General features: G+C 47.5%; 2 protein-coding genes across 4 annotated transcripts in view; one reads left to right on the forward strand and one right to left on the reverse strand.

Annotated features, from left to right (window-relative positions):
* Positions 1-11,008, reverse strand: part of TMEM62 (transmembrane protein 62) — a 134,654-nt gene extending 123,646 nt beyond the window's left edge. Inside the window, exons 1-2 of one of the 3 annotated variants that reach the window (XM_069730834.1) lie at positions 10,744-10,994; positions 4,196-4,307 (exon numbers count right to left, since the gene is read on the reverse strand). In XM_069730834.1, the coding sequence (XP_069586935.1) occupies positions 4,196-4,307; positions 10,744-10,974 (343 nt within the window). In that variant the 5' untranslated portion in view covers positions 10,975-10,994. Of the gene's footprint in view, positions 1-4,195; positions 4,308-10,743 lie in introns of all 3 variants that reach the window. The other 2 variants (XM_069730841.1, XM_069730849.1) reach the window with 2 other exon arrangements.
* Positions 11,009-11,104: 96 nt separating this feature from the next.
* UBR1 (ubiquitin protein ligase E3 component n-recognin 1) overlaps positions 11,105-23,989 on the forward strand; it is a 233,593-nt gene continuing 220,708 nt past the window's right edge. The window contains exon 1 of the mRNA XM_069730874.1: positions 11,105-11,331. Coding sequence (XP_069586975.1) covers positions 11,293-11,331 — 39 coding nt within the window. The 5' untranslated portion in view covers positions 11,105-11,292. The remainder of the gene's footprint in view (positions 11,332-23,989) is intronic.

Here is a 23,989-nt window from a genome sequence, read left to right on the forward strand (position 1 = left end):
CTATCCCGTCTCTTGGAATTAAGTCCCAGGTCTCCTCGACGGGATAGTACATTTGTAACGGGGTCTACCAAGCTGGGGTACCTCTTTCAGTACCACCCCGTGTTTCAGGAGGTCCACTCTGCTTTTGCTGGATTCTGAATGAAGGACGCTGGCTGGAATTTCTTGATTACATGAGTATTGAAAGATAGGAGACAAAAAAAGCGCAAAAGGGTCTTATCCCCAGGATTGTTTCTGATCAATTGTGAGAGAACTGCTCACCGGGTAGTACACAGTACAAGCGTGTAGTTTGTCAGCTACTGCAGATCCACAGGTCGGCGCTGCGACCTCTCAGAACAGTTATAATATATGAAATGTGGATTACATCCGCGCTGCTGCGACAAATAATAGATCCAGATATACTTGTAAGATGTTCGGGTGGTTTATTCAACGCGTTTCGAAGCTCATGGCTTCTTCTTCAGGAAGTTTCCACACAGAGATATATACCTGTGTTGAAACTTCCTGAAGAAGAAGCCATGAGCTTCGAAACGCGTTGAATAAACCACCCGAACATCTTACAAGTATATCTGGATCTATTATTTGTCGCAGCAGCGCGGATGTAATCCACATTTCATCTATTATAACGGTTTGATTACATGAGAGCATATAAAAGCTGACTGCTACTCCACGTATTTCCAGTCTAAAAGAACACACATTATTCACAGGACACAGAATATATAACACAGATACACAGGGCAGGCCAATAGGAAAACAACCGGCCAGACATACATTACAATAGCCGCAGGGGGCCGGAGCCTGCTGATATTTACTGTGGGAATTACAAAGGTGGGGGGAGGTCAGAAGGAGAATATCTTGTCTCCTCTGCCCAGGGGCACAGCCTGTGGACTGATGCATTTCACATGGAACCTATTATACATTATACTGCATAACATATTCTTGGTGCTGGGGGTCCTGTAACACGGCTCCCCTTTTCAGCGACGCGATCGGCATACACAGTCTGATCCTTAACGGATCGGTTTGGGGGATGACCGAAGTTTATGGGGTTGGTACGAGTTCCGTTTGTCAACTTAGTCCATCGGCGTTCCAGTTTTGTTTGCCAGGTCTGTAGTGGATGGTGAAGTCCAGAGATTGTAGGGCTAAACTCCACCGCAGTAATCTGGCGTTGTCTCCGGAGACCCGATTAAGCCACACTAGGGGATTATGGTCCGTTAGGAGGGAAAACTGTCGTCCATACAAATATGGTTGTAACTTTTTGAGTGCCCATACTGCCACCAGGCACTCCTTCTCGATGGCCGCATAGCTCACTTCACGGGGCAGTAGTTTCCGACTCAGGTAAACTACCGGGTGTTCTTGGCCGTCCGGCCCGACTTGGCTCAGCACTGCCCCCAATCCAAACATAGAAGCGTCTGTGTGAACAAGGAAACGTTTCGTTGGATCGGGTGCAGCCAATACAGGGGTACTGGTGAGGGCGTCCTTTAGCTGGCGGAAGGCTTCCTCACACTCTGGGGTCCAGGTTACCTGGCAGGGTTGGTTCTTACGGGTCAGATCAGTGAGGGGCTTGGCTACGCTGCTGTAATTGGGAACGAATTTCCTGTAATACCCCGCTGTCCCTAGAAACGCCATGACCTGGGTTTTAGTGCGTGGGGTGGGCCATTTGGCTATGGCCTCAATCTTGGCTGGTTTTGGTCTCTGTTTCCCACTTCCCACCCAATGCCCTAAATACTGAACCTCTGCTTTGCTCACGTGACACTTGTTTGGGTTCGGTTCAGGGTGATTCCGGCCTTGTGGATCCTGTCTAATACTGTCTCTAGGTGATTTAGATGCTCTTCCCATGTTGCGCTGTAGATGGCGATGTCATCCAGGTAGGCACACGCATAGTCCTGGAGACCATCCAGAAGCCAGTCAGCCAGCCTCTGGAAGGTCGCCGGGGCAGTCTGCATCCCGAATGGCATAACTCGAAACTGGAATAAGCCAGACTTGGCTTGACAAATGCCGACTTGGGAATAGCATCAGGACTAAGGGGAATCTGCCAGTAGCCTTTGCATAGATCGATGGTGGTCAAATACTTTGCACTTGCCAGCCGGTCTAACAAGTCATCCACCCGCGGCATGGGATAGGGGGAGGGGGAGGGGGAGGGGGAGGGGGAGGGGGAGAGGGAGAGGGAGAGGGAGAGGGAGAGGGAGAGGGAGAGGGAGAGGGAGAGAGAGAGGTCCTGTAACGGTTCGAAGGGAAATTCCTGTAGGACACCTAGAACCAAGTAAGGGTCCCAGGCATCTAAGGGCGCTCTGTAGGGAGGTACCACGTGGGAGACACCCTGAAAGAAAATTCTCACCTGCGGTTAGGAAGCGATCTTACGCTGAAACAAGACGGACAAGGCTGAAACTTGTCCCTTGAGGGAGCCCGGCGTCAGGCCGGAATCCAGGCCGGACTGAAGAAATTCCAGAATGGTGGGACTGGAGAAAACCAGAGGAGGCCGACCTCGGCCTCTACACCATTCAAAAAAGGTTTTCCAGATCCGATGATAGATGCGTCCCTACACCGGCTTCTGAACATTAATCATGGTAGACACCACCTCTTGGGAGAAACGAGCTTGGGTTAGAACCCAGAATTCAACGGCCAAGCCATCAAACACAGGGCCTCTGAGTTCTGGTGGTAAATAGGGCCCTGGGAAATCATGTCCAGTGGATCTGGTAGTCGCCAGGGGGTATCTGCGACCAGTTGTACTAAATCTGCGTACGACGCCCGGTGTGGCCAGTCTGGAGCAACTAGGATTACCGTAAACCTCTTCTGCTTTGATCTTCCTGATGACCGTCGGAATCAAAGGCAATGGGGGAAACAGGTAGGGAAGGTGAAAACGGCTCGACGGAAGGACGAGCGAATCCACCCCGATGGTTCCTGGAACCGAGCTACAAACTCAGGCACCTTAGCATTAAACCATGACATGCAATGTCTGGTTGACGGCCTCTATGAGACTATCTATTGCTGTCTGGTAAGGCCCCTTTCACACATCAGTTTTTTGCCGTCGGTCAGAATCCGTTGGCTCGATGGATCCATTGCAGATAGTGAAAAACTGATGCGACGGATTTGTTTTTTAGACGGATCCAACTAGCGGATCTGGCTAAATAAATCAGAGCATGCACAGTTAAAAAAAACGGAATCCGTCGCCGGATTCCGTCATTTGACGGATCCGGCACCCATAGGCTTCCATTTGAGCAAACGACGGACAACAATGGTTCAGTCTCTGTCCTTTTTTTCGACGCACACAAAAAAGTTACTTTGTCCATTGTCTCCGGCCGCCGGACAAACAATTTGACGAATCCGGAGAACGACGGATGAAATGTGAGGCCATCCATCGCGAATGCAAATCTATGAGAAAAAAATGGATCCGGCGGCATCAGTCACCGGATTCCCTTTTTTCAAAATTCGACGGATTGCGACTGATAGCAAAAAACTGATGTGTGAAAGGGGCCTAACCTGGAGATTCTAAGTCAAAGGGCCCTTCAGACTCATATTCAGAGGCTTGTTCCCTATTAATCCCTGGAGAGGGAGAGCGAGGAACAGAGATAACGGATGCCGAGGCGTCAGAGGGCCTAGGAGACATGCTATGTATCCGTTTCCTAGATGCCTGTGTTTGCTTTAAACGAGGACGGCCAAACCAGGCCGACGGTTACTGAGATGTAGAGGAATCCTCTGAGACAGGCAGATTAGTGTACCCACTCCTGGAGGACTCCTGAAGGGATTCAATGGCCTTGGTTAAAGGGACTCTGTCACCTGAATTTGGAGGGAACAATCTTCAGCCATAGGGGCGGGGTTTTCGGGTGTTTGGTTCACCCTTTCCTTACCCGCTGGCTGCAATATTGGATTGAAGTTCATTCTCTGTCCTCCATAGTACACGCCTGCGCAAGGCAAGATACCACTACTAATGGGGCCCTTACCTGGGTAGCCCACCTATTCCTGTGCTTTAGGTGTGTACCCACTGTATTTTATACATATATATATTTCTTTGTTGTTGGTTAATAAAATTTATTCTATTTTACTGACCTTGTGTAAAGGTAGTTTTTCGGTGTAGTCAGTGTATACTGATGTACATCAGTGCCGATACAATTAGTAACCCCACCTTCCCCTATATGAATAATGCTATGCTGCACACGGCTCCGGTCAGAAGCTGCAGGAAACATTTCAGTACTAGTTCTCTTACCGGTTACAAGGACAAGTGCTGGCCCGATAACAGAGAGGCTCTCAGTGCAGAAGACCTCGAACTCTGAGACCCGGAGGGGATCCAAGAATTTACTGACGTGAACATCCGTCACCTGTAACACCAAAAGCAGAAAGTCAGTGATCAGTCCCCATGTATCAAGCATGTCATTCTCCCCTGCACTCCTCCCAGGTTCCCTGACACTGCTGAATACAGAGTCTGACACCCAGCAGCTGGGACCCCTGCAGTCAGCTGCCAACAGCATGGAAAGAGGGGGACCCCTGCAGTCAGCTGCCAACAGCATGGAAAGAGGGGGACCCCTGCAGTCAGCTGCCAACAGCATGGAAAGAGGGGGACCCCTGCAGTCAGCTGTCAACAGTGGGGACAAGGGGGGAACCCTGCAGTCAGTTGTTAATCGTGGGGAATGGGGGCGCCCTGCAGTCAGTTGTTAACCGTGGGGAATGGGGGGGCCCTGCAGTCAGTTGTTAACCGTGGGGAATGGGGCGCCCTGCAGTCAGTTGTTAACCGTGGGGAATGGGGGCACCCTACAGTCAGTTGTTAACCCCTTCATGACCCAGCCTATTTTGACCTTAAAGACCTTGCCGTTTTTTGCAATTCTGACCAGTGTCCCTTTATGAGGTAATAACTCAGGAACGCTTCAACGGATCCTAGCGGTTCTGAGATTGTTTTTTCGTGACATATTGGGCTTCATGTTAGTGGTAAATTTAGGTCAATAAATTCTGTGTTTGTGATAAAAACGGAAATTTGGCGAAAATTTTGAAAATTTCGCAATTTTCACATTTTGAATTTTTATTCTGTTAAACCAGAGAGATATGTGACACAAAATAGTTAATAAATAACATTTCCCACATGTTTACTTTACATCAGCACAATTTTGGAAACAAAATTTTTTTTTGTTAGGAAGTTATAAGGGTTAAAATTTGACCAGCGATTTGTCATTTTTACAACGAAATTTACAAAACCATTTTTTTTAGGGACCACCTCACATTTGAAGTCAGTTTGAGGGGTCTATATGGCTGAAAATACCCAAAAGTGACACCATTCTAAAAACTGCACCCCTCAAGGTACTCAAAACCACATTCAAGAAGTTTATTAACCCTTCAGGTGCTTCACAGCAGCAGAAGCAACATGGAAGGAAAAAATGAACATTTAACTTTTTAGTCACAAAAATTATCTTTTAGCAACAATTTTTTTATTTTCCCAATGGTAAAAGGAGAAACTGAACCACGAAAGTTGTTGTCCAATTTGTCCTGAGTACGCTGATACCTCATATGTGGGGGTAAACCACTGTTTGGGTGCACGGCAGGGCTTGGAAGGGAAGGAGCGCCATTTGACTTTTTGAATCAAAAATTGGCTCCACTCTTTAGCGGACACCATGTCACGTTTGGAGAGCACCCGTGTGCCTAAAAATTGGAGCTCCCCCACAAGTGACCCCATTTTGGAAACTAGACGCCCCAAGGAACTTATCTAGATGCATAGTGAGCACTTTGAACCCCCAGGTGCTTCACAAATTGATCCGTAAAAATGAAAAAGTACTTTTTTTTCACAAAAAAATTCTTTTCGCCTCAATTTTTTCATTTTCACATGGGCAGTAGGATAAAATGGATCATAAAATTTGTTGGGCAATTTCTCCCGAGTACGCCGATACCTCATATGTGGGGGTAAACCACTGTTTGGGCACTCGGCAGGGCTCGGAAGGGAAGGCGCGCCATTTGACTTTTTGAATGGAAAATTAGCTCCAATTGTTAGCGGACACCATGTCGCGTTTGGAGAGCCCCTGTGTGCCTAAACATTGGAGCTCCCCCACAAGTGACCCCATTTTGGAAACTAGACCCCCCAAGGAACTTATCTAGATGCATATTGAGCACTTTAAACCCCCAGGTGCTTCACAGAAGTTTATAACGCAGAGCCATGAAAATAAAAAATAATTTTTCTTTCCTCAAAAATGATTTTTTAGCCTGGAATTTCCTATTTTGCCAAGGATAATAGGAGAAATTGGACCCCAAATATTGTTGTCCAGTTTGTCCTGAGTATGCTGATACCCCATATGTGGGGGTAAACCACTGTTTGGGCGCACGGCAGGGCTCGGAAGGGATGGCACGCCATTTGGCTTTTTAAATGGAAAATTAGCTCCAATCATTAGCGGACACCATGTCACATTTGGAGAGCCCCTGTGTGCCTAAACATTGGAGATCCCCAAGAAATGACCCCATTTTGGAAACTAGACCCCCAAAGGAACTAATCTAGATGTGTGGTGAGGACTTTGAACCCCCAAGTGCTTCACAGAAGTTTATAACGCAGAGCCATGAAAATAAAAATAAAAAAATTATTTTCTGAAAAATGATCTTTTAGCCTGCAATTTTTTATTTTCCCAAGGGTAACAGGAGAAATTTGACCCCATAAGTTGTTGTCCAGTTTCTCCTGAGTACGCTGATACCCCATATGTGGGGGTAAACCACTGTTTGGGCACATGCCGAGGCTCGGAAGTGAAGTAGTGACGTTTTGAAATGCAGACTTTGATGGAATGCTCTGCGGGCGTCACGTTGCGTTTGCAGAGCCCCTGATGTGCCTAAACAGTAGAAACCCCCCACAAGTGACCCCATTTTAGAAACTAGACCCCCCAAGGAACTTATCTAGATATGTGGTGAGCACTTTGAACCCCCAAGTGCTTCACAGACGTTTACAACGCAGAGCCGTGAAAATAAAAAATCATTTTTCTTTCCTCAAAAATGATGTTTTAGCAAGCATTTTTTTATTTTCACAAGGGTAACAGGAGAAATTGGACCCCAGTAATTGTTGCGCAGTTTATCCTGAGTACACTGATACCCCATATGTGGGGGTAAACCACTGTTTGGGCACACGTCAGGGCTCGGAAGTGAGGGAGCACCATTTGACTTTTTGAATACAAGATTGGCTGGAATCAATGGTGGCGCCATGTTGCGTTTGGAGACCCCTGATGTGCCTAAACAGTGGAAACCCCTCAATTCTACCTCCAACACTAACCCCAACACACCCCTAACCCTAATCCCAACTGTAGCCATAACCCCAACACAACCCTAACCACAACCCTAACCCTAAGGCTATGAGCCCACGTTGCGGATTCGTGTGAGATATTTCCGCACCATTTTTGAAAAATCCGCGGGTAAAAGGCACTGCATTTTACCTGCGGATTTTCCGCGGATTTCCAGTGTTTTTTGTGCGGATTTCACCTGCGGATTCCTATTGAGGAACAGGTGTAAAACGCCGCGGAATCCGCACAAAGAATTGACATGCTGCGGAAAATACAACGCAGCGTTTCCGCGCGGTATTTTCTGCACCATGGGCACAGCGGATTTGGTTTTTCATATGTTTACATGGTACTGTAAACCTCTGGAACACTGCTGCGAATCCGCAGCCAAATCCGCACCGTGTGCACATAGCCTAATTCTAAAGGTATGTGCACACTGCGGAAAACGCTGCAGATCCGCAGCAGTTTCCCATGAGGTTACAGTTCAATGTAAACCTATGGGAAACAAAAATCGCTGTACACATGCTGCGGAAAAACTGCACGGAAACGCAGCGGTTTACATTCCGCAGCATGTCACTTCTTTCTGCGGATTCCGCAGCGGTTTTACAACTGCTCCAATAGAAAATCGCAGTTGTAAAACCGCAGTGAAATGCGCAGAAAATAACGCGGTAAATCCGCAGCGGTTTAGCACTGCGGATTTATCAAATCCGCAGCGGATAAATCCGCAGAGGTCCAGAATACGTGTGCACATACCGAAACCCTAACCCTACCCCTAACCCTACCCCTAATCCTAACCCTATTCTAACATTTGTGGAAAAAAAAAAATTCTTTATTTTTTTATTGTCCCTACCTATGGGGGTGACAAAGGGGGGGGGGTCATTTATTATTTTTTTTATTTTGATCACTGAGATATAACCTATCTCAGTGATCAAAATGCACTTTGGAACGAATCTGCCGGCCGATTCGGCGGGCGCACTGCGCATGCGCCCGCCATTTTGGAAGATGGCGGCGCCCATGGAGAAGACGGACGGACCCCGGGAGGCTCTGTAAGTATGATGCGGTTTACATTCCGCAGCATGTCACTTCTTTCTGCGGATTCCGCAGCGGTTTTACAACTGCTCCAATAGAAAATCGCAGTTGTAAAACCGCAGTGAAATGCGCAGAAAAAAACGCGGTAAATTCGCCATAAATCCGCAGCGGTTTAGCACTGCGGATTTATCAAATCCGCAGCGGATAAATCCGCAGAGGACCAGAATACGTGTGCACATACCGAAACCCTAACCCTAACCCTACCCCTAACCCTACCCCTATTCTAACATTTGTGGAAAAAAATAAATTCTTTATTTTTTTATTGTCCCTACCTATGGGGGTGACAAAGGGGGGGGGGGTCATTTATTATTTTTTTTATTTTGATCACTGAGATATAACCTATCTCAGTGATCAAAATGCACTTTGGAACGAATCTGCCGGCCGGCAGATTCGGCGGGCGCACTGCGCATGCGCCCGCCATTTTGGAAGATGGCGGCGCCCAGGGAGAAGACGGACGGGACCCCGGCAGGATCGGTAAGTATGATGGGGTGGGGGGGGGGACCACGGGGGGGGAAATCGGAGCACGGGGGGGGGGGGGGGGAATCGGAGCGCGGCAGGCGTGGAACGGAGCACGGGGGGCGTGGAACGGAGCACGGGGGGGCTGGAACGGAGCACGGGGGGGGGGGGGGCTGGAACGGAGCACGGGGGGGTGGATCGGAATGCAGGGGGGGTGATTGGAGCACGGGGGGGGGGTCGGACAAGAGCACGGGGGGGGAGCGGAGCACTGGATGGAGGGGAGCCGGAGCAGTGTACCGGCCAGATCGGGGGGCTGGGGGGGGCGATCGGTGGGGTGGGGGCACATTAGTATTTCCAGCCATGGCCGATGGTATTGCAGCATCGGCCATGGCTGGATTGTAATATTTCACCCGTTATAATAGGTGAAATATTACAAATCGCTCTGATTGGCAGTTTCACTTTCAACAGCCAATCAGAGCGATCGTAGCCACGCGGGGGTGAAGCCACCCCCCCTGGGCTAAACTACCACTCCCCCTGTCCCTGCAGATCGGGTGAAATGGGAGTTAACCCTATCACCCGATCTGCAGGGACGCGATCATTCCATAACGCCACATAGGCGTCATGGGTCGGATTGGCACCGACTTTCATGACGCTTACGTGGCGTCATGGGTCGGGAAGGGGTTAACCGTGGGGAATGGGGGGGGGGGCCTGCAGTCAGTTGTTAACCGTGGGGAATGGGGGGCCCTGCAGTCAGTTGTTAACCGTGGGGAATGGGGGCACCCTGCAGTCAGTTGTTAACTGTGGGGAATGGGGGCACCCTACAGTCAGTTGTTAACTGTGGGGAATGGGGGCACCCTACAGTCAGTTGTTAACTGTGGGGAATGGGGGCACCCTACAGTCAGTTGTTAACTGTGGGGAATGGGGGCACCCTACAGTCAGTTGTTAACTGTGGGGAATGGGGGCACCCTACAGTCAGTTGTTAACTGTGGGGAATGGGGGCACCCTACAGTCAGTTGTTAACTGTGGGGAATGGGGGCACCCTACAGTCAGTTGTTAACTGTGGGGAATGGGGGCACCCTACAGTCAGTTGTTAACTGTGGGGAATGGGGGCACCCTACAGTCAGTTGTCAACCGTGGGGAATGGGGGGCCCTGCAGTCAGTTGTCAACCGTGGGGAATGGGGGGCCCTGCAGTCAGTTGTCAACCGTGGGGAATGGGGGGCCCTGCAGTCAGTTGTCAACCGTGGGGAATGGGGGGCTCTGCAGTCAGTTGTCAACCGTGGGGAATGGGGGGCTCTGCAGTCAGTTGTCAACCGTGGGGAATGGGGGGCTCTGCAGTCAGTTGTCAACCGTGGGGAATGGGGGGCCCTGCAGTCAGCCCTCATCAGCAGGAGGAATCTCTGCCAATATCAATATGTGCAGGGAGGGGAAATTCCTGCAGCCGATCATCATCTACGAGGGGGACCCTGCAGTTGGCCGTGATCTATGGGGATGGGGGGACCCTGTAGTCGACTGTCAATCACGAAGGGGGAACCCTGCAGTCGGTGGTCATCTACATGGGGAGAGGGGAACCCTGCTGTCAGCTTTCAGATACTGGGGGGCTATCCCTGTTAGCATCCCCTCGCCCTGGAGCAGACATCATGGATCACACAGCAGCCGCTGAGCATTACTAAATCAGAAGAGGATAATTATCGGTGATGGAGAGGAGCAAGAATGGAAGGGAGCCCAAAGTACAGCACTGCCATCACACAATGCAACCTGATAACAGAGACCAGTACAGCAGGGGTGTCAAACTGCATTCCTCGAGGGCCGCAAACCATGCGTGTTTTCAAGATTTCCTTAGCATTGCACAAGGTGCTGCAATCATTATGTGTGTAGGTGATTAAATTATCACCTGTGCAGTACAAGGAAATCCTGAAAACATGACCTGTTTGCAGCCCTCGAGGAATGCAGTTTGACACCCCTGCAGTACAGCATTACCTGCACCGCCCAGAAGACATTGCGGAGCTCCTTCCCGGGCACCGGCCTGCTGCGTGCCGCCCTCCTGGGCCTGGGCTGCTCCCGCCGGCCGGTGCTGCTGTACTTGCCCAACATCAGTGCCAACAGCAGCGCCACAAACAGCCCGACCACCACCTTCAGCATCCTGACATGACAACCAGACACCAACATGCCGGCTCCGCCCCACTCCGGGCAGCGCTGACACTTTCGCATCAGTCACTTCCGCCCTGTCACCATCATCATCATTGAGAGGCGAGAGAACCAGACGTATGCGTTACGTAAAGCGTGTTACCATAGAGACGGCGGCAGCTGTCCAGACGTATCAGGCTTGTCTGTTCCTCCTGTGGCTGTGGGAGGACCTTAAAGTGGACGTGCCCAGACCTTCCCCTATATGTGCTACAGCCAATAGCAAGCGCTACAGGGACGAAAGCAACTGCCGGAAGGCGCGGCTGACGTCGTAAATTATACCCTCTGCTGCACGTCGTGTGTTATGGGTCAGTAGGAGGGGGAGGATTGCTGGTGTCAGTGAAAATGGAGGAGGTCGAGGGAGACCGGGAGCAGAGCAGCCTGGTGAGGAGATAACGCCTGTAGTGGAGCCATGGGGCGGTGTGACTGCAGCTCAGGACATGTATGTGACAGGATGGATAAACGGACATGTATGTGACAGGATGGTAGACGCGTGAAAGGACAGATAAGACCTGTATGGAACGGATATGAGATGTGTCAAGACAGATGATGGACATGTATGTAACCGGAGACACTGCAGGAGTCACAAATGTTATAGATCTAAAACATGTGAGACAGGAGACCTCTATGTAACAGGATGGGAGACACGTACGTACGTGTGTGTGTGTGTGTGTTTGTGTGTGTGTGTGTGTGTGTGTGTGTGTGTGTGTGTCTGTGTCAGGAGACCTCTATGTAACGGGATGGGAGATGTGTGTGTGTGTGTGTGAGACAGAAGACCTCTATGTAACAGGACGGGAAACACGTACGTACGTACGTACGTACGTACGTGTGTGTGTCAGGAGACCTCTATGTAACAGGACGGGAGATACGTACGTGTGTGTCAGGAGACTTCTATGTAACTGGACGGGAGACACGTACGTACGTATGTATATGTGTGTGTCAGGAGACCTCTATGTCACAGGACGGGAAACACGTACGTACGTGTGTGTGTCAGGAGACCTCTATGTAACAGGATTGGAGATGTGTATGTGTGTGTGTGTGTGTGACAGAAGACCTCTATGTAACAGGACGGGAAACACGTACGTGTGTGTGTCAGGAGACCTCTACGTAACAGGATGGTAGACACGTACGTACGTATGTATATGTGTGTGTCAGGAGACCTCTATGTCACAGGACGGGAAACATGTACGTACGTGTGTGTGTGTCAGGAGACCTCTATGTAACAGGATTGGAGATGTGTATGTGTGTGTGTGTGTGTGTGTGTGTGTGACAGAAGACCTCTATGTAACAGGACGGGAAACACGTACGTGTGTGTGTCAGGAGACCTCTACGTAACAGGATGGTAGACACGTACGTACGTATGTATATGTGTGTGTCAGGAGACCTCTATGTCACAGGACGGGAAACACGTACGTACGTGTGTGTGTGTCAGGAGACCTCTATGTAACAGGATTGGAGATGTGTATGTGTGTGTGTGTGTGACAGAAGACCTCTATGTAACAGGACGGGAAACACGTACGTGTGTGTGTCAGGAGACCTCTATGTAACAGGATGGTAGACACGTACGTACGTACGTACGTACGTACGTACGTACGTATGTGTGTATATGTATGTGTGTGTCAGAGGAGACCTCTATGTAACAGGACGGGAGATACGTACGTGTGTGTGTGTGACAGAAGACCTCTATGTAACAGGATGGGAGACACGTACGTGTGTGTCAGGAGACTTCTATGTAACTGGACGGGAGACACGTACGTGTGTGTGTGTGTGTGTCAGGAGACCTCTATGTAACAGGATGGGAGATTTGTGTGACAGAAGACCTCTATGTATCAGGACGGGAGACATGAACGTGTGTGTGTGTGTGTGTGTTAGGAGACCTCTATGTAACTGGACGGGACGTACGTACGTACGTACGTACGTGTGTGTGTGTCAGGAGACCTCTACGTAACAGGATGGTAGACACGTACGTACGTACGTACGTATGTATATGTGTGTGTATATATGTGTGTGTCAGGAGACCTCTATGTAACAGGACGGGAGATGTGTGTGTGACAGAAGACCTCTATGTAACAGGACGGGAAACACGTACGTACGTACGTACGTACGTACGTACGTACGTGTGTGTGTGTGTCAGGAGACCTCTATGTAACAGGATGGTAGACACGTACGTACGTATGTGTGTATATGTATGTGTGTGTCAGGAGACCTCTATGTAACAGGACGGGAGATACGTACGTGTGTGTGTGTGTCAGGAGGCCTCTATGTAACAGGATGGGAGACACGTACGTGTGTGTCAGGAGACTTCTATGTAACTGGACGGGAGACACGTACGTGTGTGTGTCAGGAGACCTCTATGTAACAGGATGGGAGATTTGTGTGACAGAAGACCTCTATGTATCAGGACGGGAGACACGTACGTACGTGTGTGTGTGTGTGTCAGGAGACCTCTATGTAACAGGACGGGAGATTTATGTGACAGAAGACCTCTATGTAACAGGATGGTAGACACGTACGTACGTACGTACGTATGTGTGTATATGTACAGTTAGGTCCATATATATTTGGACAGAGACAACATTTTTCCGATATTGGTTATAGACATTACCACAATGAATTTTAAACAAAACAATTCAGATGCAGTTGAGGTTCAGACTTTCCGTTTTCATTTGAGGGTATCCACATTAAAATTGGATGAAGGGTTTTGGAGTTTTAGCTCCTTAACATGTGCCACCCTGTTTTTAAAGGGACCAAAAGTAATTGGACAATTGACTCCAAGGCTATTTCATGGACAGGTGTGGGCAATCCCTTCGTTATGTCATTCTCAATTAAGCAGATAAAAGGCCTGGAGTTGATTTGAGGTGTGGTGCTTGCATTTGGAAGGTTTTGCTGTGAAGTAAACATGCGGTCAAAGGAGCTCTCCATGCAGGTGAAACAAGCCATCCTTAAGCTGCAAAACCAGAAAAATCCCATCCGAGAAATTGCTACAATATTAGGAGTGGTAAAATCTACAGTTTGGTACATCCTGAGAAAGAAAGAAAGCACTGGTGAACTCATCAATGCAAAAAGACCTGGGCGCCCACGAAAGACAACAGTGGTGGATGATCGCAGAATAATCTCCATGGTGAAGAGAAACCCCTTCACAACAGCCAACCAAGTGAACAACACTCTCCAGGAGGTCGGCGTATCAATATCCAAATCTACCATAAAGAGAAGACTGCATGAAAGTAACTACAGAGGGTTCACTGCACGGTGCAAGCCACTCATAAACATCAAGAATAAAAAGGCTAGACTGGACTTTGCTAAAAAACATCTAAAAAAGCCAGCACAGTTCTGGAAGAACATTCTTTGGACAGATGAAACCAAGATCAACCTCTACCAGAATGATGGAAAGAGAAAAGTATGGCGAAGGCGTGGTACAGCTCATGATCCAAAGCATACCACATCATCTGTAAAGCACGGCGGAGGCAGTGTGATGGCTTGGGCATGCATGGCTGCCAGTGGCACTGGGTCACTAGTGTTTATTGATGATGTGACACAGGACAGAAGCAGCCGAATGAATTCTGAGGTATTCAGAGCCATACTGTGTGCTCAGATCCAGCCAAGTGCAGCAAAACTGATTGGTCGTCGTTTCATACTACAGATGGACAATGACCCAAAACATAAAGCCAAAGCAACCCAGGAGTTTATTAAAGCAAAGAAGTGGAATATTCTTGAATGGCGAAGTCAGTCACCTGATCTCAACCCAATTGAGCGGCATTTCACTTGTTAAAGACTAAACTTCAGACAGAAAGGCCCACAAACAAACAGCAACTGAAAACCACCGTAGTGAAGGCCTGGCAGAGCATCAAAAAGGAGGAAACACAGCGTCTGGTGATGTCCATGAGTTCAAGACTTCAGGCAGTCATTGCCAACAAAGGGTTTTCAACCAAGTACTAAAAATGAACATTTTATTTAAATTATTGAATCTGTCCAATTACTTTTGGTCCCTTTAAAAACAAGGTGGCACGTGTTAAGGAGCTGAAACTCCTAAACCCTTCATCCAATTTTAATGTGGATACCCTCAAATGAAAGCTGAAAGTCTGACCTTCAACTGCATCTGAATTGTTTTGTTTAAAATTCATTGTGGTGATGTCTATAACCAAAATTAGAAAAATGTTGTCTCTGTCCAAATATATATGGACCTAACTGTGTGTGTGTGTCAGGAGACCTCTATGTAACAGGATGGGAGATTTGTGTGACAGAAGACCTCTATGTATCAGGACGGGAGACACGTACGTACGTACGTGTGTGTGTGTGTGTGACAGGAGACCTTTATGTAACAGGACGGGAGACATGAACGTGTGTGTGTGTGTGTGTGTGTGTGTCAGGAGACCTCTATGTAACAGGATGGGAGATCTATGTGACAGAAGACCTCTATGTAACAGGATGGGAGACACGTACGTACGTGTGTGTGTGTGTGACAGGAGACCTCTATGTAACAGGACGGGAGACATGAACGTGTGTGTGTGTGTCAGGAGACCTCTATATAAAAGGATGTGTGTGACAGGAGACAGCTGTGATGTGCCATGCTTTTGTTCTCCTGCCCTGTAGCTCCTTTGTATCTGGTCATTGCTTTCACTTCTGTGCAGTAGATTATAGTTGGCCGTTTTCTTTTCCCTTTCCGTGTTTAGTCCCCTATAGACTGAGTGTCCTCCTGAAAGCCCCTAAAGACTGCGTGTTACTAAGCACCTGGTCGCTACCTGCCATCAAGGACCAGCCATGAGCTGAGCGCTACATGCGGCTTCACTGTGCCTCCCCCAGCTCTGCTTTTTTAGAAGCCCTGGCACACTTCTGATACCACAGTTGTTGTCCGTGCTAATCTGTGTGCTATGTTTCTTACACCAGACTGCTTATGTTAGTACGTAGTTGCGATATGTGAAGCCGCTGGATAATGCATCCTGCTTTTATAATTTGCATTTTCATTTCTGTTGACCATTCGTCTCCCTGGTGTTCTGCAGACAATGGGATGTTACATTTGACTTCTCGGTTTATTTATATAGTTAAAATTTCAGTGTTGAGAGCAAATATTCTGGAACAGTTAAAGGGCTACACAACCTCACATAGTAGTGGCTACGGAGGCGTTTTATCTTCCCTAATGCTGCAGCATGCTCTAATGTAAGTCTGTGCAGCATGTGTGTCCAGTGCCGGAGAGAAGACGCTCACTATAGTGTCCCAAATCTGCCTGATTGACCTGCACAAGAGCAGTAAATAGTCTGCTGTCCTTGTACAAGAGGATCCCGGAGATCGGACCAGACTATTAGGCGATATTCACACATTGCATTTTTGATGCGTTTTTTTTCCGCAGCCAAAACTTGCTCTCTTAGCAATAAGAAACTTGCTTAACCCCTTAGTGACCGAGCCAAATTTTTGAAATCTGACCAGTGTCACTTTATGTGGTAATAACTCTGCAACGCTTCAACAAATCCCAGTGATTTTGAGATTGTTTTTTCGTGACACATTCTACTTTATGATAATGGTAAATTTAGTTCAACATTTTTTGTGTTTATTTATAAAAAAAAAATCAAAAATTTGAGAAAAATTTTAAAAAATTAGCAATTTTCTAAATTTGAATGATTATCCCTTTAATCCAGATAGTCATACAACAGCAAACCATTAATAAATAACATTTCCCACATGTCTGCTTTACATCAGGACCATTTGTAAAATGTTATTTTATTTTGTTAGCATTTTAGGAGGTTTAAAAATGTAGCAGCAATTTTTCATTTTTTCAAAGAAATTTACAAAATTTATTTTTTTAGGGACTTATCCATGTTTGAAGTGACTTTAGGGGTCCCATATATTGGGAAACCCCCAAACGTGATACCATTTTAAAAACAGCACCCCTAAACATATTGAAAACTGCTGTCAGGTAGTTTATTAACCCTTCAGGTGCTTTACAGGAATTAATGCAAAGTGGTATGACAGAAATGAAAATGTGTATTTTTACCACCTAAATGTTGCTAACTTCTAAACAGATTACTACAGCCGTTAGACTCTAAGGCCGCTATTTGGTCATGAATTGCCATGGCAAACATCAGGACCGCAAAATCATGATCTGAGGGCACCAATTGGGATAAAGAGGAAGCCCCACACTCTGTTAACCATTTATAATGATGTAGTCACTATTGACAGCAGCATCTAAGGGGTTAAACAGATTTAGAAGGTGCAAATACTGATCGTGGCTGGTGCAGCAAGTTGTCAGCTATAGTGTACAGCCGACAGATGATGGATTGTCATCTGTATGGGGATACTATTCTCTTATATCTAAGGTCAGTTAAAAGACGTATTGGCGGTCATTAAGGGGTTAAAAAAGCAGGTTTTGTTTAAATTTTCTTGCATTTTTTTGCTGCGTTTTTTGGCTTGGTACATTTTCTCTCTTGTGCATGCTGATAAAGTTTAGTGCACAATAAAAAAAAAAAAAAAAAAAAAATCTGATTTACTTCATCAGGTTTTGGCACAAAAAAACGCAGCAAAAACTGATACCTGCGTTTTTGCTGCGTTTTTTGCACCACCCATTGCTTTCAATGGGTGAAAAACGTGGAAAAAAGTGACATGCTGCATTTAGCAAAAACCTAGTGTGGTAGAGCGGTTCACTCGGCTGGACACAGGTAGAAACGTAAATTGTCTCTTTAAGAACGTGCTTGGTTTATTAAAAATGCCGTAAACCAAGCTGGGTAAATAAATATGGCCCTCTGGGCAAAACAACAAAGTAAGCAAATGCTGTATACACTCCGTACGTTTGCGGGGAGCTGCATGCTTTGCAGCTTCACAGATTCAGTCTTTCCTCCTCGGGACAGAAAACACCAGAGAATCCCCTCTTCAGCCCTGCTGAACCAAGACTGCCTCTGGAGTCAAGCCATTGAAGCCTTAGACCATGTGTCCCCTCCTATGTGACTTTTCACATGACTGTGACATCACATTGGTCCTGTCAGCACATGGCCGACTACGCAAGTGGAAATAAGATGGACATCCTCCTAACCACTCTATGGATGTCCATATAAAAACCAGCCCATTATGTAACTTGACTTAAACCTCACAGCATGTAATGTGCTGGGGGAAAATCTGTGTTTCTCCAGTCACCTTCCACGACAGCCACTTTGGAGGTTGTCTTCCCAGCCCTAATAGGGGACAGGAACACAAGAGGTTAAATACCCCTCCCCTTCCTGCACCGCCAGTGTTTTCCTGTCCCCTATGGGGCATGAGGAGATTCTGAAGGGGCTGCCGTGGCCGGCGACGGAGCTCCACTTACCGAGAAAGCCGGGCGGTATGGAGGTTGGGCTTCCCTCCTCAAATAATGCTGCTCCCGTCTCCTCTCTTCGAAGGGACTCGGGACCTTCCCGCCCCTCCGGCGCTCCCTTCGGGAGTAATGCGGGGCGGTGACGTGCTTGCCGGGGGCCTCCTGCAGCCCCCCGGTTCCCTCCTCCCATGGCTGCAGCGCTGGAGGTGGCGTGCGTCCCGGGCTGTGGCCGGAGGCCTGACTACTTCTGGGTTAACGTGCGTCACTTCCGGTTCAATCAGGAAGCGTTCCATGGAGCGCACGCCGGCCGGCAATGGCGTCCGGGCAGAAAAACACGCCATACAGCAGCGTTTTCGGGGGCGTTCCAGGATCCTACCCCAATCGGGCAACACGTGGGGGGAGGAGCACTATCACTCTGGGACCACCGATCCTTTATAAAGAGATCCGTTTAGCAAGATAAGCTGTCTGACTGTTACACTGACGGACATGGACGGTGACAGACCCCCTTGCTCTGCATCTGCAGATGCCAGCGTTCCCCCTCCTACCAAAATAAGTAGCAGGTGTCGGGCCCAGTTATCCCTTATATACAGTGGGGCAAAAAAGTATTTAGTCAGTCAGCAATAGTGCAAGTTCCACCACTTAAAAAGATGAGAGGCGTCTGTAATTTACATCATAGGTAGACCTCAACTATGGGAGACAAACTGAGAAAAAAAAATCCAGAAAATCACATTGTCTGTTTTTTTTAACATTTTATTTGCATATTATGGTGGAAAATAAGTATTTGGTCAGAAACAAAATTTCATCTCAATACTTTGTAATATATCCTTTGTTGGCAATGACAGAGGTCAAACGTTTTCTGTAAGTCTTCACAAGGTTGCCACACACTGTTGTTGGTATGTTGGCCCATTCCTCCATGCAGATCTCCTCTAGAGCAGTGATGTTTTTGGCTTTTCCCTTGGCAACATGGACTTTCAACTCCCTCCAAAGGTTTTCTATAGGGTTGAGATCTGGAGACTGGCTAGGCCACTCCAGGACCTTGAAATGCTTCTTACGAAGCCACTCCTTCGTTGCCCTGGCGGTGTTCTTTGGATCATTGTCATGTTGAAAGACCCAGCCACGTTTCATCTTCAATGCCCTTGCTGATGGAAGGAGGTTTGCACTCAAAATCTCACGATACATGGCCCCATTCATTCTTTCATGTACCCGGACCAGTCGTCCTGGCCCCTTTGCAGAGAAACAGCCCCAAAGCATGATGTTTCCACCACCATGCTTTACAGTAGGTATGGTGTTTGATGGATGCAACTCAGTATTCTTTTTTCCTCCAAACACGACAAGTTGTGTTTCTACCAAACAGTTCCAGTTTGGTTTCATCAGACCATAGGACATTCTCCCAAAACTCCTCTGGATCATCCAAATGCTCTCTAGCAAACTTCAGACGGGCCCGGACATGTACTGGCTTAAGCAGTGGGACACGTCTGGCACTGCAGGATCTGAGTCCATGGTGGCGTAGTGTGTTACTTATGGTAGGCCTTGTTACATTGGTCCCAGCTCTCTGCAGTTCATTCACTAGGTCCCCCCGCGTGGTTCTGGGATTTTTGCTCACCGTTCTTGTGATCATTCTGACCCCACGGGGTGGGATTTTACGTGGAGCCCCAGATCGAGGGAGATTATCAGTGGTCTTGTATGTCTTCCATTTTCTAATTATTTTATTGCTCCCACTGTTGATTTCTTCACTCCAAGCTCGTTGGCTATTGCAGATTCAGTCTTCCCAGCCTGGTGCAGGGCTACAATTTTGTTTCTGGTGTCTTTTGACAGCTCTTTGGTCTTCACAATAGTGGAGTTTGGAGTCAGACTGTTTGAGGGTGTGCACAGGTGTCTTTTTATACTGATAACAAGTTTAAACAGGTGCCATTACTACAGGTAATGAGTGGAGGAAAGAGGAGACTCTTAAAGAAGAAGTTACAGGTCTGTGAGAGCCAGAAATCTTGATTGTTTGTTTCTGACCAAATACTTATTTTCCATCATAATATGCAAATAAAATGATAAAAAAAACAGACAATGTGATTTTCTGGATTTTTTTTTTCTCAGTTTGTCTCCCATAGTTGAGGTCTACCTATGATGTAAATTACAGACGCCTCTCATCTTTTTAAGTGGTGGAACTTGCACTATTGCTGACTGACTAAATACTTTTTTGCCCCACTGTACGTATGTGCATTCATGTATATATGTATCTGTAGCTATATACCCCTAAGTGGCTTAGCAAACCCTCTCTCTCTCTCTCTCTCTCTCATAGGGAGAAAAGGTTTTTGATCCTAAAAAGTCAAGCCGCAAATGTAAAGTGTGTACGGCCAAACTCCCATCAACATACGGGAAAAAGCTCTGCCAATCCTGTACGGATGAGGTCCTACGCGCTGAACAACCCTTGCTGCTGGATAGCATCAGATCCCTCATTAAAGATGAGGTCCATTCTTCTATGGCTACCTTCTCACAGATGTCGGTGCCTCAGCCACCCCCTCCAAAAAAGAGGAAAAAAGCCCCAGTAGAATCCGACCCGGACTCGGGAGAAATTCAGTCCTCGGGTTCGGAGGATAACTGGGAAAACGAAGGCTCCACTTCTACCCCCACCTGTAAATCAGAAAGCAAAAAATATTATTTTAATTCTGAGGACATGAGTTCAGTAAGAGGCACCATGGGGGTAGAGGATGAGGAAGTTACACTCACAGTACATGATGAGATGTTTGAGGGTCTGAAACCCAAAGATCAAAAAGGGTTTCCAGTACATAAGAATTTACGAGATCTAATTCTGCATGAATGGGACCTCCCTGAAAAAGGTCTGACTGTACCATCGGAACTAAAAAACCGGTACCCATTGGATGGGGATAACTCCTTATGGGAGACCCCGAAAGTGGATGTACAGGTGTCCAGGGTAACTAAAAAAACTGCCCTTCCCTTTGAGGACTCATTGCAACTCAAGGATCCGATGGATCATAAAATAGAGAGTTTATTAAAAAAAATCCTGGGACACCTCCACAAATCTGCTAAAGTCTAATATAGCCTCTACTTGCATGGCCAGATCTCTATTTATCTGGTTACGCAAACTTGAGGATCACTTGACACAAGGCACCCCAAGAGAGGAGATTTTAGACTCCCTACCCTTGCTACAGAAAGCAACGGGGTTCCTAGCCGATGCTTCTGCTGAATCGGTTCGAGTAGCCGCGAAAGCTGCCGTTCTCTCTAACTCGTCCAGGAGAGCACTCTGGATAAAATCCTGGGGAGGCGATTTTGTCTCCAAGTCCAAATTATGTAGCATACCCTTTCAGGGTCATAATGTATTTGGACCCGTTCTGGACGATATATTGGATAAGGCGGCAGATAAAAAGAAATCTCTCCCTGAGCAGAAGATCCCCAAAAAACGCTTTTTTCGTCCCTCCCGTGACCAATCCTCGCAGAGAGGAAAAGGCAAAACGGGAAGGTGGAGTTATCCTAAGGGAGGCAGGGGCAAAAATATCCTGGCCCCTCAGGCCCGGCAAACCCCAGATAAGCAATAACTGTGCTCCGGTTGGGGGTCGAATCTCACGGTTTTTCACCGAGTGGCAAACCATCTCCACAAATCAGTGGGTCCTTCGTACCTTTCAAGAGGTATTAAAAATAGAATTCGTGAGACCACCCCCACAATGCTTAAAGATAACCTCCCTTCAAAACCCAGATCTCCAAAACTCCTTGTTACAAGATCTACAAAAACTAATGCAATCAAATGTGATTTCTCAGGTGCCAAAGTTAGAGGAAGGACGTGGTCATTATTCACGCCTTTTTCTGATAACCAAGCCGTCGGGGAAAAACAGAATTATCATAAATTTGAAACCCTTAAACGAATCAGTCCGATACAGGAGATTCAAAATGGAGACAGTCAAATCAGTAATCCCTCTCATCGGTCAAAGTTGGATGATGGCGACTGTGGACCTGAGGGATGCGTATTACCATGTGCCAATCCATCCAGAGCACAGAAAATTCCTCAGATTCGCAGTCTCCAAGGGTCACCAGATGAAACCTTTCCAGTTCAATGTTCTCCCCTTCGGCATCTCTTCGGCCCCACGGGTTTTCAGAAAGATTATGGCGGAAGCGATAATCTTCATCCGTCAACAGGGAATATGCATAGTCCCGTATTTAGACGACCCGCTTATCATGGCTCCATCTGCCTCCGGTCTGGAATCAGACGTATCAAAGTCCCTAGAGATATTACAAACCCTGGGTTGGATCCCAAATCTGGAAAAATCAGAGGACCATCCCTCCACAAGAAGGAAATTTCTGGGGGTGCTACTGGACTCGGATGTAAGAACCTCCTTTCTACCCAAAGGTAATCAAATCAACCTTGTCCGCAAGGTAGCCAAGTTCAGAGGCCAGCGTGCACAGACCCTCAGAGAATCGATGTCTGTACTAGGGTCCCTGACCGCATGTATACAATCGGTTTCCTGGGCCCAAGCTCACACACGAGCTCTCCAGACTTATGTACTCCTACGTTCCAGGAGACGACAGACTCCATTGAGTCAAAAGATACTTCTCCCTGGCCATGTGAAATCAGCGCTAAAATGGTGGCTAGATTACCAAAATCTCCAGAGAGGGGTCAGCTGGGACCACCTTCCCCTAAAAACACTCCGCTCAGATGCCAGCAAAAGAGGCTGGGGTGCGGTGGTAGAGGGTTTCCACTTTCAGGGACAATGGACATCGAACATCAGCAGCAGCTCCTCGAATCTAAGAGAATTGAAAGCTGTAGAGGAGGCCCTAAAGGCATAATCTGCACTGATCAAAAATCATCACGTTCGTATTTACTCGGACAATATGACCACAGTAGCCTATCTACGACACCAGGGGGGGAACAAAGTATGCCTCTCTAAAAGAAGTAGCTGCAAGAATATTTTTCTGGGCAGAGAAAAACCTTCTATCGGTCACAGCAGTACATCTGAGATGATTGGACAACACTCAGGCGGATTTCCTCAGCAGGAAAGACGTTCATCCAGGAGAGTGGTCCCTAGACCAAGCAGTGTTTCAGTCCCTAACCGAAAAATGGGGTACTCCAGAGGTGGATTTATTCGCCAACAGGCAAAATGCGAAGGTAGAAACCTTTTTCTCCCCTCATCACAGAGACAAGGCACAGGGAATAGATGCCTTTTCACACCAGTGGAAATTCAATCTTGAATATGCCTTTCCTCCTATTCCCATGCTGGCAAAAGCTCTGCAAAAAATCAGGACAGACGAAGTGACCACAATCTTGATTGCCCCATTATGGCCCGGGAGGAGTTGGTATGGCGCCCTATTAGATATGGCCCTGGAAGGTCCCTGCCTTCTACCTCAAAAGACCGATCTCCTACACCAGGGTCCCCTACTACATCCGGACCTAAACAGATTGAACTTGGCGGCATGGCTACTGAAGCCACAATCTTAAAAGCTAAAGGACTCTCAGATGACGTAATCCAGACCCTTCAAAAAAGCAGAAAGGCGGTAACCAATGCCATCTACACTAAGGTCTGGAAAAAATTTACGTCCTGGTGCTCCCCAGAAGTTCCAGACCCCTTCAATCCTGATATAGCGAGTATCTTACAATTTTTACAGAAGGGCTTTGATATAGGTCTTACCCCTAGCACACTCAAAGTGCAAATATCGGCCCTTAGTAGCTTTTTTTTACTCGAATTTAGCCAATCACCGCTGGATCGAGCGATTTATGACAGCCGCATCCAGAATTCGTCCTACACTCCTGTATAGGGTACCCTC

Source organism: Ranitomeya imitator, chromosome 1 (genome assembly GCF_032444005.1).
Source record: "Ranitomeya imitator isolate aRanImi1 chromosome 1, aRanImi1.pri, whole genome shotgun sequence".
NCBI lineage: Eukaryota > Metazoa > Chordata > Amphibia > Anura > Dendrobatidae > Ranitomeya > Ranitomeya imitator.